This window comes from Protopterus annectens, chromosome 4.part1 (assembly GCF_019279795.1).
Source record: "Protopterus annectens isolate FY-2018-M chromosome 4.part1, PAN1.0, whole genome shotgun sequence".
Taxonomy (NCBI): Eukaryota; Metazoa; Chordata; order Ceratodontiformes; family Protopteridae; genus Protopterus; species Protopterus annectens.
Window position 1 is genome coordinate 405,409,222 of NC_056734.1, and position 14,595 is coordinate 405,423,816.

At 37.7% G+C, this 14,595-nt stretch overlaps 1 protein-coding gene across 1 annotated transcript in view; it reads right to left on the minus strand.

Annotated features, from left to right (window-relative positions):
* Positions 1–9,282: 9,282 nt before the first annotated feature.
* LOC122800889 (interleukin 1 receptor accessory protein) overlaps positions 9,283–14,595 on the minus strand; it is a 1,870,333-nt gene continuing 1,865,020 nt past the window's right edge. Inside the window, exon 11 of the mRNA XM_044070223.1 lies at positions 9,283–12,054. Within this exon, the coding sequence (XP_043926158.1) occupies positions 11,333–12,054 (722 nt within the window). The 3' untranslated portion in view covers positions 9,283–11,332. The remainder of the gene's footprint in view (positions 12,055–14,595) is intronic.

Here is a 14,595-nt window from a genome sequence, read left to right on the forward strand (position 1 = left end):
AAAAAAAAAATCAAAACACAAAATAAAGTGGTGGCTTTGCCCCCCACACCTCTCCTACTTAAATATACCAACTCCGAGATTGCACCACAGTGGTAGAAATGGCAAAGTCCCGAAAACGGCCCAGTGATTTATTTTCCCTAGGAAAAAAATTGCTGTTCCGTGCTTGGTATTTTGCCATTTTGCATAATGACGTTCGACTAAACAGCGTTTGCAATTCATTGCATTCGCTGAAATAATAGGGACCCATTTTCCAGGTCTACCTGCAAGAAGTCCTGTTGCAGAATTTGCTTAGTTGTCTGTTTTGAAAGTAGGCAAACATCTATTTGAGGTGTTCCCTACAAAATGATCCATTCCTGGAAGACACTGTCATTTAATTTCCATTTGAGAAGGTCTGTCCTGTTCCTGCTCATCCGGTCTTCCACTACGTTTGCTTTATGTAAGATGTTTGGAGGGTTATTCAATGCTGTACAGCCACCTCCCAAACCATCATAGCCAGCTTGCAAAGGGAGTAAGACCTGGTACCCCCATTTGATTATGTATCACAATGCTGTGTCATTGTCTGTAATCAACTGTAATGATCTCAAGGACTGCAGGTCATGAACAGATTCTACAGCATGGATCAAAGTTTTTTATGTGCTTTGCTCTGTCTGAACTGTCCCACAGACCTTGTACCTTTACTCCCATAGAAATGGCTTCCCAAGCAAAAACGGAGGAATTTTATTGCCTCTACCAATGCAATTCTTTCTTGATAAAACCCAAAATTCGAATAGGGAAATCTTAGAGGATGCAAATGTTGGATCCACATCTCCTGACTAAGGCCTAGAAAACTGCAGGCATCTCATCTTATTTGGCAGCAGTATTCCTAACAATCTAGTTCCTATTCCATTTCAAATCTGTGTTCAGAACTGCTACCCTGTACATAAACTGATATAAACAACAAATCTTGATTTGCATGTATAACTATTTCATAATATAAAGAATCTTTCTGTGAATAATATTTATTTTTTTTCTATTTTTTGCATGAATTTTTGTTTTTGGTAATGCCCTCTTAATAAGTAAAGGTGTGTACTCTTTGATATAGCACATTATTCATGAAAAGGAGATGCAGCTCACCAGTAAAGCTTGCAGAAACTTTAATACACGTACACTTCAGTCACATATATGGTTGATATTTTCACTTATTAATATACTGAGAATGGTTTGTTTTATTAAACAAAACAAATGATTTTGGTGTACTAGGCTAACAACCATTCTAGGGGCTTTATAAACCTAGTTATGTAACCTAATTGTGTCCCTATGTATCATGGGCATTTATTAGGACAGGGTATGTTAAGAAACTTCTACAATGTATGTGGGGGTAGTTTGTTAGTTTGGCCATATTTTATGTTTGTCTCCGTCTATCAGAGACATGGGGACCATACCTGTGATGAATTTCCAATTCACTGTTTAAAGATATGCTCAAATAGGTTTAGGAACAAACTCTGCTATACATGCATGGGGAATCTGTTCCAGAGCATGGGGATCCTCTGAAACACATATCTGTCTTGCCAACATGTCCTATTTATATCGTAAGCAAAATTTAAATCTTTGGATCTAGTGGTTATGATGCTGTTGTTTTGTGGATGAGGAAAAGACACATCAGCGCTAGATATGAGGATGCCTTGTATGCCAAGACTGTAGGATACTGAGTATAGAGATAAGGCTTTAAGGTGATCCATATAGGACAATGTACCTATACCCTGGATTCTCCTGGTAAGAAACCTTTGTGGGCATTCCAGCTACGGCATGTGTCTAGTCAGGTACGTGCCAAAGGGGGCATTTCACTCAATAATGGCTCTGATAAGGGCCATTAAAGTGACACTGTGACTTCCTTGCACTTGGATACCATGCCCTTACTTATAAAGTTCGGTGAAAGAATGATTTTCTTACTACCTTGGCAAAATGTTGGTCAAAGGCTAGATTACTGTCAACATAAGTTCACAGATCCCTGACTACTGGGTCACCTCTTAGGGGTATCTTATCGATGGAATAGTTAGCCTGGATGTCCATTTTCCCATAAGGCACTATAATGCATTTCTTGGCATTGTGTTTTAATCCATGGCTTTGGCACCAGTAATTTGAATGTGTTAGACCATCTTATAAAATGTTTGCATCATGGGGGAATCCTATGAAAACCCAAAATCTGCAGTCATCTGCAAACTTCGTCGGCCAAAAGCCCTTGACATTAGCCTTTATCTCCAAGAAATAGATATCAAACTGGAGTGGTCCTTGCACAAAGCCCTGCGGTATCCCGCTGATGACTAGTTTAAAGAAAATAATCAAATTCTGCATCTTGTGTCTGTGTTCATAACACCTTAACCATTATATCTGCCCCTCACCCCCCTTTTTTTTTAAATCTGTATCGTAAATAGCACACACACTGATTTCTACTTTGCTCTCTGAAGTTCAGGAAAATGATCACAAAGACTTTCCTACCAGGTAAGCCCAGTTCTGTGGCACAGACTATGACCCAGGCAATTTGCTTTTGATTGGCGAGTAGCCACCATGAAAACTGAGAACTGCTTGGCACCAAAAATGTTCAGGACTGAAGACATGAGCCTAGCCATCCCAAGCAGGTGGCAGTATCCTTCAGCAGAAGGCAGTATCCTTCAGCAGAAGTAGTGTAAAGGAGACCCCATGGTGATAATGGTGCTCATTTCAGCCACGAGGATGATGGTGAGGCTACAAATCACCTGTATGGCTGTCTGTATGACAGCACCTCGACTCAGCTCTCACTTCTATATTGAAGATGTATAGGGAATAAATGTGCTTAAGACTGATACAGAAAGCTCAAAGATCAAGAGGTGCTGAGGAAAACTGCTTACAGAAAAAAAACATATTTTCCTTCCAAGGGAGTCAGAAAGCAGCCTTTACCTCAGAAATATATGCTTGAATATTGTGTAGGTGTCAAAGTGTTTCCAAGGGGATTCCTAGTTTGTTCAAATCTTTTGCTCACTTCATATAGGTTGCTCCTTCAACTTCTGCTTATAGAGTGCCAGTACCCCTAGGCTCATTTACAGGTCATTTTATCCATGTCCTTACTATTAATGATCTTCTCTACAGCATATTTTTCAGATTGCTAGGGCCTTCCTAAAATCCTTTCTCAAGTGACTTCTCTGCATTTTTGTTAACTACTTTAAGAAATTAGTTTAATTTCACTCTTTCTTTACATAACTTTACAGTTAAAATTTTCAGCCTGACTACTATTACTGTATCATTATGGGTATCTATTAAACATATTCACTCAGTTTATTTAGCTTCATGCCAGGAGACTGAAGACCAATTGACTGGATGCTAATTATCAGAACATAACTATCGGAACATAACTGGTCAAAATCACCTACTAGCACAGACTGAAGACTGGGATGTTAAAAGCACAGAAGGATCATATTATGTGTGAGACCACTTAACAGTTTAAAGGGGATTTAATCCTTTTACCACTGCTTCGTTGCCATGAAGTTAGAGTATATTTGTTTGTGGAGGTGGGGAGCTTGCCCTCCATATGGAAGATGTGAGAGAGAGCTCGGCCCCTGAAAAAACCCTATTGAATTTTTTCAGGCAAGTTTTAGAGGACATGCATTTTTGAAGAGTTGTTGTCAATCTATTTTGTCTTGATCATTTATCAGGGAAGCTATTCAGTTAACATCTTAACAGTCTGTTTTTATTTGATTTTTCTCATACTTGTGTGAGGTTTGATCTCCCTTAACTTTTTTTTAGATATTAGATAAACACCAAGTGGACTAAATTTATCTTTTTCAGAATTACCCAAGACACCCATGAATTGTTAAGAAGATTTTTCAGTTACAGATATGTGGAAAGCATGCCATTCCCATGTGTGTGTGTTTGTGTGTGCGTGCATGCAAGTGTGTTTTCAGGTATACCTTTCAGCTCAACGTTCCTTAAAATTAGGGAAGAGTGAAAAAAACAAAAGAACCACAATTAATCTGTGGTTAAGATGGAGGAGTAGGGCACTCCCAGAAGACACTCTGTTTCTACAGTTTTGGCTACATTATGCAAACCTCAGCTTAAGGTTATGTCTTGGAGTACTGAAGTATAGGGTCCCTTACCAAGCTTTGGTGTACTACAGACGCAGTTAAGAGAATCAACCTCAGCCATTTTTTTCTGCTGGAAACTCGGGTTAAAATAGATACATTATTAAGAGTGTACGAGTTATGGACTGATTGGTAATGGGCATCTTGTGGTTAATCATCTAAGTAGGGGCTCTAACACATGTCCATACACACCGTAACTGGACCAACTCAGATACAAACAATGACAGCATAGGCAGATGGCCAGAGGAGGGTATCAGACCCTGAAGGTCACCTAATTGTAAGGAACTATTAAGAGCCTACTGGAGAAGGAATGCACCCCCTTTGCATGACCTCCCCTGGATCTGGAGTAACAAAGAGAAAATGTAAAGTTTTGATAGATAGGAACTTCAGTGTTGCACTAGATCCCATATTAGATAAACACCCAGTGGACTAAGTTTATCTTTTTCAGAATTACCCAAGCCACCCATGAATTGTTAAGAAGATTTTTCAGTTACAGATATGTGGAAAGCATGCCATTCCCATGTTAAATACATTAATTTCCTAGTCCCCAGTGCTGGTATTGCCAGGTATAGTGACTACCTTTCTATCAGCAATATTCTGATATCAGTTATAGGGTTGCCACCTTTTCAAATACCCAAAGTGGGACATTTTTTGCAGAAACGGGAGATTTTGTAGGACAAAACATACCCACAGCCAGTGTAAAGGGCAGAACTTCAATTTATTGTACAAATAAAAGTTCATTCTTATATCATTTGAGTTGCTTATGCTGTTTCATATAACATGTAGGTGTTTCAGACAGAAAATAATTGTTTTATGCAACTGGGTTAAAGAAATCTTGGGAAATATTTTTTGTACTAAAATCTCAGGGCATTTGCCATTTTGTGTATTTTTTTTTTTTTTTTTTTTTGCAGGACACAACTGCCCAAAGCAGGACAGGTGGTAACCCTAATCAGTTATAACTGAATGTAAACTGGAACCAAACATCCTTTCAGCCCATATTATAATCTTAGCAGGACTTCAGAGCCAAAAATAAGGAAAGCCTGTATTATTCTCTTGAAATGGCTATAAGATTATTGAAGAGAAAATGATTACTCTTGTTAGCCAGAATCTAAATAGGATTCTTTTAAGGTGGTAATCACTCAAACTGTTAAGATTATGAGCATGGTAAAGATGATGAGACAACCCACCTTAAGAACTAAGATAGAAGATAGGACAGTCAGTTTATCAGCTCAGAGAGCAAACCAATACCCAAAAAACAAGATTGTGGAGCAACCTATTTTAATTACATATACATAATGGGAAAAGTCAGAAAGAATAGCAGTAGGTAAACAGCATTACCTTCCTTGAACCTTGAGAAAACAGGGTTCATAGGTTCATACTAGGCTATCTGCCCTAGGGCATTTATAAGCCGAGCCAGAATGTGTTTGGCTTTCGCCACCCATTTTAAATTTATTTTGCTATGCCCTTTTTCGAGGTTAGTATACTGTGCCTCTGTCTAACAGTGACACAGAAGTGATACCCAGGGTAAACCTACGATCTCCCATCCACTCATCAAGATTCCTCTTGAAGAGAGTCAATGAGGGACTCTGCCTAACCTGGACTGGGATTTTATTCCAGAGTGAAGGGAGCCTCTGGGTTATGAATCTGTCCCTCCAGCAATGTCCTATTTATTTCAGTGCTGAGGTTCAAGTCTCTCGAGCGCATAGCTCGATGGAATTTGGATTTTCTGAGGTGCAGCATGTCCATTAATTCCGGGTTGGACATGGCTTTATACATCAGGCACAGATCGCCTCTGAACAGGCGGTATGCCACTGAGTAGAGCTGGAGTTTCTTTAACCGGGCAGCATATGGCATCTGTTTGAGCCCTTTGATCCTCTTGGTGAGGTACTTTTGGGGTCTTTCCAGTTGCTGCAGGTGTCTGGTAAGGTACATCCCAAAAGGGGCATTGTACTCAATTATGGGCCTGATGAGAGTTGAGTAAAGAGGCACGATGACCTCCCCTGATCTAGATGTGAATCCCTTCATGATTAGGTGGGCTATATAAAATGTTTTTCTAACCACTTTGGCCATCTGGTTGTCAAATGAGAGATTGCTATCAACTTGGGTCCCCAGGTCCCTAATTACTTCTTCTGTACTTAATGGATTACCACCTATGTGGTAATTTGTGGGCACTTTGTTTTTGCCAAAGGGGATGACTATACACTTTTTGGCATTTAGATTGAGGCCATGGCTCTGGCACCAGTTGTCTGTTTCTATGAGGCCCTTTTGGAGGATGCTTGTGTCATCTGGAGAGTCGATTATGGCACCCAGTTTGCAGTCATCTGCGAACTTGGTCAGCCACAGTCCTTCCGTGTTGGCCTGTACCTCCGAGAAATATATACCGAACAAGAGAGGTCCCAGGACTGAGCCTTGTGGGACACCACTTGTAACTGGTTTGGAGTCTGACATGGCTCCAGCAATTCTAACCATGTGGGTTCTGTCCTTGAGCCAGTTTGCAATCCATCTAGTGACATAGGGGTTTATATTAAGCTGGTGAGCTTATCTATAATGCCCGAGTGGGGTATTGTATCGAAGGCTTTTGCTAGGTCCAGGTAGGCTGTGTGGACCACCTTCCCCTCGTCAATGGCCTTGGTGACTGTTTCAAAGAAATCAACCAGGTTTAAGAGGCAGGATCTGCCCTTAACAAAGCCGAACTGGGTAGGATCCAGTGTCTGTAGGTCCCCAATATCTTTATTTATGAGGTCCATGATGATCCTTTCCATAGCTTTTCAGACCAAGCTAGTCAGGCTTATGGGGAGATAGTTTCCAGGATCCGTTGAGGCACCACCTTTATGGAGAGGGTGAAAGAGAAACTGCCAGATCATACTATTTCACTCATGAAAGACAGCATTAGAATTTTGAGCTGAGATGTATGATAATTCTCTTTATGCAAAATTACTCCCACCTTCTCTGGTGTGACTTTTCCTAATAATTTTGGAATTTCAGACCAAAACTGAGGCAAAGAAGAAACCTCAGACATCTTACTTGACCATATGGCTGGCAATAAAAATATTTAACTTCCAAAATTGTTATTTCTGTGCCAGAACTTTTTGTAGTTTCATCTTCCCTTTCAGAATACTGACTAGAAAAAGCATGAAAATTTTAGTTTGTGATTCCAGAACCCGAGTTGTTTGTTATATAAAGATTACGGAACCCTTGCAAAAGGAGGAATCCATCTTCTCTGGAAATTAAAATTATACTTTAATATCAGTAATGTGTTCATTACTTCAGGCTAGAACTTACCTTCATCCCATACGATCTCTACCTGAACTTTAAGTTATCCATGGTCATTTTCTCAAACTGGAAAATAAACAGGAACATATCTGGAATCCAGGAGACATGAAAACCCATATCTTGGAGTCCTTTAAGAAGAAGTCTATTCTAGTAGGATTTGGCATGCCTGAGAGTATAGGAACATAGCAATAAAAACGATCCCCCTTAGTTCCCTACCCTGGATCCAGTAACATTCAACCTGCAAAGTACAAAACTAGGTCATGAACAATTGGAGCTACTAACAGGTGCTGTAATCACATGTAACACACCTGCAACGCAACAGAAATTGTGCACATCCCTCAGCACCTTGCCCACAACCTTTTTTTGTAAAACTTGTAATAGGGATTACCACCATATAAACATATTTACCCTCCTTCCCCTCATCCTTTCATACCTTATGATTTCCTTTCTGCTTTTACTTTTGCTTGATGTTCTCCCCTACTTTGTTATATACCCCTATTTCCTCCCTTCTTATATGCTATACAGGGCTGCCATTGTGATGTGCACATCTACTGCGATCTTTCTTTTTGACATTTGGCTTAGCTGTGCTGCCCTTATTGTGCTGATTGAAAACTGCTGCTTTTACATATTGCACTGTGCATGTGAGTATGCACTGACTAGGCCATGCTAGCTGCAGTGTCCATCACATCAACCATGCATACTACTGTAGAGTTGTTTGTAGCCCACAGCAGACTAGTACTGTCTATCCCATTACCACTGCACCTCTATTGTATGTGCAGTCTCTACTCACTGTATTACACATCTCATTAGCTCTATGGGGCCTTACTCAGTAATCACCTTGAATATTAGCACTGTGCAGGGTGCTGGGCTTGTCAATGGATCCCAGCCATTTCCTATTACTCCATCTTTTTCACTGTTGGGATGCTTTCATAATTTGGACACCTTTTAATACAAGTAAGGCTGATTTTTTTTCTGTATATTTAACTTCTGTATGTGATCACATGATGTTTGCATGATTTTAGCTTTGTATTATCTCATGTATCTTATTGAATAAAGATTAAAAAAAATTCAGGCATTATATTCCCACAGTTAAAATAAGCTGTAAAGGCATATTCTCTTATTTTCCAGTGTTTCTTTTGCTCATCATAAAAAAAAAAAAAACTTTAAATCTTTCTTTGCAGGAAATTATGTCATCAGCAATTCCAAATACATGCAATACAGTTGTTACTGATATTTGTTTTCTATTTATCTGAATGATCACAGTATTCTACTAACATGATTAATGAAAGGCCATGGAATATTTATTTATGTGATAAAAGTTTGTACAGGTTATAATGTTTGTCCCATTATTTACTGAAATTTACATAAACAATGATGATGCGAGTTCACCTCCTTTTTGAGCTGTTTCCTGATACAGTAAATATGTTCTACATATAGAGAATGAACATTCATAATTGTGAATGAGAATATCCCAATGAAAAAAGACATGGGGCCAGTCTAATTTTACCACCCTATGTGCTTCAACAATTGTAATGGGTAACTAAATGCAGAAATGATAAACTTGTACAACACACACAAACAATATATGCATGTGTTTTTGTAACAGTAAATAGGATTAAGTGTCCACAGTGTTTCATATGCAAACATTTGCACAATTTACAGGAATGAAAAACTGTACAACACAGGAAAATAAATAAGATAAGGAGCACTGCTTACATTCACTCAATCTATAAAGGAACACTGCTTACATTCATTCAATCTAGAAGTGTCAGACTGTCATTGAATCTTTGAGGATTCTGTATGACTACAACACACACACACACACACACACACACACATGCACATATATACACACACACACACACACACACATGCACACACACACACACACACACACACACACACACACACACACACACACACACACACACACACACACACATTCCTCCAGATGACTAGTATGTAAATGCATAAAACTTAATGAATCCTTGATGGATTTGAAACATGATTTCATCCCAGTAATGTAGCACTGCCATAAAGTAATCAATAACTCTAAATAACCTTTAATTATGCAACTTAAATTAAAAGATGTTTAACAAAAGGGAATTTAAATAAGTTTTTGACACATCACAGCCATACTTCAATGTTATGTCAAGTTTTGATCTTGTTACTGCTCAGTCATAGTATTTACACACAAGTTGTACAGCAAAATTAATCAAAGGATAATCATTTGCTTAAGGTAAAATTAAATCAAATTCAAAAACTACCAGTAAGTCTCAGGGTACGTTTTAGGCACCACAAAGGCAGCTGTTAGATAAGCTGTGATACAGTACACTAAGTCTGAGAGTGACAGAAGCTCAAAAGGGCATTTGCCACTTACCCTAATGTTCAATCATCATCATCAAGTCCCTTTTTTCTGTATGTGGTTGGGGTGTTGCATCAACCGTCACCACCACTCGACTCAAAATCACTCTGCTAACGTCTTCAGTAGTCATGCCTGTCTGTTGCAGGTCTTCTTTCACACAAATTAGTTCTCTCATAACTGAAATCTCCACTTCCTCTTGCCTTCTTCCCGTCTTTCACAAACCTTCCTCACCAAATCAGCTTCTGCTTTCTGCTCATATGACCAATACACTGAAATCTATTCTACTTGACCTTCTCAGCAATTTGGGCTAGTTTGTCTTCTGCTCTGATTACCTCATTTATTGGTCTGTCCCACATTGTGTTTCCTACTATCCATCTCAGATCCTTCATCTCCATTTCAAGTTTCATGAAGTGCACTGCCTGAAATGCACTGCCTTCAATACAAACACACTTTGCCATGCATAATCACTGCTTAGACCACAGTTTTATGTCTTACATTTCTGCTTCTTTGTCATTCTTCTGTCACAATCTACCCTTGACATTTTCTGCCAAGATTTAGTTGCCTACTTACATAAAATGAGGCATGAAACCTCCCCTATATTGTTTTATAGAGAAGCAAAGTCTTCTGACAAAAGCACTCTTTCAAAAGTCTGTTAAATTCACACGTAATAGGTTGCATGCTTTAGGATCTCTGCCAGTGTAACTAGAGACAAAGCAATGTTCTGCCTTTTAGCTAAAGCATTTGCTTCACTGTAACACTAAGCTCCTGGCGCACTCTTGGTAAATCGCAGTACAATTCCCTCACATGTGAAGATTTTCACTGATGTCACCTAAATACTGTGGTAGGTTGCTCAACAGAGTCTGCATTTAACGAAGACTTTAAGCACAACTCATTTCTGAGCCTTAGGTCTAAATAGTGATCAGGATGAAAGCACAAAGAGGAAATAAGTAGCTCTAACTACAGCTCCCAGTTTTGCATTCTGAAATACAGTTTATTCTGCTCCTTGATAAAAGATATTTTGCATGTCACAGTTTATTTCTAAAACCCAAAAGTTTGTAAAAGATGTATGGTATAATTTCTAGGTCACCACTGAGAACTTTCTTCAGGTCTAGTGAACTCAAAGTTTTGGAGCTAACTAAAACCACTGTTGTTATAATTATCGCCTGCATTGTTATTATTTGTTTAATCTACTCAACAGTGCGTTTGTGGATTTCCACAATCCAAATAAATAAACAAATAAATAAAAACAACATAAAAATAAGTTAGGACTGTTGATAGTTTAAAATTCATAGGGTAACCTCTAGGTATCATGTCTATAAAAGAATGTACCGTTTCTTAGAAATCTAGATAAAGTAATACATAAAATGATTCTGCAGACTACTGAAAACTCATGCAGAAAGTGTCATTAATGTAGCACTTTTCGGTGGTATGATGACTTTTATCACCAGACCCCATTCATCTTTTCATTGAATAGCATGTAAAGGTACAATTTTATCATGACACAGGCTCAGACTGACTGTACTTTCTTCCTTCCCGTGCTCCTCTCGTTCTTTGTAAGAATTATATTGGATGTCCTCATTTTAATTTCACTGTCAAAAGTTTATTAGAGAACACAGATATCATTATTATTTGACAAGTCAGTATAGAATCTGTAGTTGCCAGAGGAGCTTTCTAAAGAAGGGAGACACAGTTTGTTTTCTACAGCTACTTGCTCTGTCCTTTCCAAGTAGACTTTTTGTTTACAAAGATGTGTCTCCCAAGCAGGAAGTGATACTCCTTGACTCTGCTTTCTAACTAAATTGTCAGCATCAGCATACATAACACAACACTGGCAATGTCTGGAGGACCGGTGTCTTCCTTTTGGATCAAAGTTTGGTTTGGGAGTTGATCGTTTTCTACTAGCAAATTGAGCAGTACTGTTGGCAGCAGAATGACATTTTAGGTTAGCTTTCCTCTTCTGGAAATTGGCTGCACCAATATCAGAATGCGAGCTACAGCTCTCAATTAAGGTTGGAGGGCAGGTTAAACTTCTTAAAGGAAGGGCAAGATGAAGAGCCTTCCAGAACCTAGAGCCAGGTTTCTTTGATTTTTCCCCCTTCCACCTTATGAATGAGGTAGACTCCTTGAGGTTGGTGATCTCAGCACAACACTTTTTAAGTGTTTTGTACTCCACAAGCACAAGTTTTGTGCAGAAAGTGTTCTGACAGCTGATGCCAAGCTTAAATTCTATCAGGCTGATACTCTTCTCAGTTAAGTAATCAGGGCTTAGTACAATTATCATCCTTCGACTCTTTTGAATAAATTTGTAAATTGCTTCTGTGGCATCTAAAAAAAAACACACACGTGTTAAAAGACAAAAGGTACAAGAACAAAAAGTTAACACAAAAACAGATTATTTAAAAGGCAGTCATGTACCAGTAATATACCATTAGCTCACATTAATAAACAATGCCTAGCTATTATAAACACCCAGATGTTCATATGGGGACTTCCAGCTTGTGTGCATAAGTTAAGATAATGCAACTGACACGGCAAAAATTGATGGCCTGTAGACAACATATATAATAAAGAAATCTAACAGGCATAGATGCAGAAACTAATGCAGAGAATCCATGGAAATCTATCAGAAAAATGAAACATGGATTTTTTTTCTTCAGGCTTCTTTCAATGTTTCTCTACAAACTGAAGCAACTTTCATATACCATTCCATATATTATGGGGCGGCACAGTGGTGCAGTGGTTAACATTGTCGCCTCACAGCAAGAGGTTCTCCAGTTCGATTCTCAGCTGGGGTGCCTTCTGTGTGGAGTTTGCATGTTCTCCCTGTGTTCGCATGGGTTTCCTCCGGGTACTCCGGTTTCCTCCCCACATTCCAAAGACATGCATCTGGAGCATTTCTCCCCAGGCCTCCGCTGAAAACAGGCTCTGTGGAACATAGTCGGACATTCCCGGTCAACAAATGTTAAATAAATAAAAAATGTATCATTGCAAGCTTTATGGTTTGGTTGAAATAAGAACAGATCTCAACAAGAATGCATATTGTCATTATAAGACTGCACAAAAAAGTCCCCATTTCTAATATCATCTGATAAATCACTCAATGGACATAAAATTGAAAAAAATCTTCCATAATTTTTGATCCCACTCATTCCATTTCTCACAATTATCAATTTTTAATTTCCATAACTTTTATCTTATTCATATATTCTGTTCTTTTCATAATCTTCTGTTATCCTTTCTTTTCCTTTCCATTTATATCAATATCTCTTCATACCTCTCAGAAAACAAATTTCCCACCATTTTTTCTCTCTGCTTTTCACACTATTAATAAACCAAAACAGGTATATTGATGCTAAAACACAGTATTTTTTATACCTACTCACCTTATTTTTATTGTATGTTATTTCTCTTTTAATAAGATTCACTTTCGACCCCCCATTAAAAGCTGAAAAAAATTATTTCTAACAATTCCTTTTCAATTTTTCTTGGAAACATATAAACTCCATCAGCATAAGCAAATTCCCCCCAAAATGTATGCATTTAACATATGCACCTTATTATTATGTTATAAATTAAAACTTTTTTCACTATGCAAGTAATTGTTTATATTTCTTCCAGTTTCACTTTTCACTCATTCAGTATGTTTTCATATTCCCCAAACTTAACTCCTAACATATTAATGCTCTTCCTATTCACAATACATTCCATTCATCGTCTTTATTTCACCAAACCCCTTACCTTTCCTCTATTCAATCTTAAACTGGGTCTTTTAATAACTTTTCAGGTCTTATCACAAGTTCATTCATCCATCCTGTATTTTTTACTACAATAACCAAACAATCTGCATAAGACTGACATACTGTAAACTCACTTTTGTTTTTCATCTTCCGACATACTTCATCCATTTTTGACATAAAAGTTGGAATAACTGCATTCATTACTAGAATAAAAATACACATACTTAAGGGACACCCATGCTTAACTCCTATTCTTACCCTGACCTTTCCCATACATCCATTTACCATTACTTTCATACATGAATTTTCATAACATGTATCTATAACTTCCATTTTTTCTTATTTCATATGCTTGCAAAATTGCATACATTGCCTATGATCTATCGTATCATATGCCAACTCTACATCACAAGTAACCAGTCCTACTTCATTTTTTTCTGTCAAGATCATACCTAATTCTCTTGCCATTATTAACATTTCTTTTGTTCTCCCTTTTACACCAAACATAACTTTTATTATTTCATTCAACACTTTTTGCATCTTTTTTGTACCTTAAAGTTATAGGTGTCCAGTTTCTTATATATTTCACCTTTTTCATATACATTTAAATACCCCACAACATAGTTCTTCCTGCATAGTACTTTACAAAAGACCATGTTTTATCCATTCTTTTGTAAAATCCATAACTTAGTCCATAAAATCCTTCTACCTTCTTTTATTCATTCCTGCATTTCTTTCATAGTAATCTCCTTTTACAGTTTTGCCTTATTACCTTCAGATAGTTTTTAAACACATCATTCCTGTTTCTCGACTTCTTCCTTTTCAAACATTTCATCTACAGATCTTCCTTTGCTTCCTTTTTTATTTCTTACACCACCGTCTTTACCAAATAACACATCCATTCTTCTCTTCTTTTATCCTCACTTGTTTTCCTAAATAAAGTGACTCCTCCTCTTATCTTTTAAGACAAATCTTTGCCTAAATAAGAAGTGTTTTACTTTTTCTCTGTTTCTGTCTTATAACACTCTTTCTCTCTCTTATTCTGTTTCTTTTTTTTCAATTTGTACTTGAAGCTCTTCAATTTCATTACTTTTCATTCTGTTTTCTAGAATTCAAAAACATTCTTACA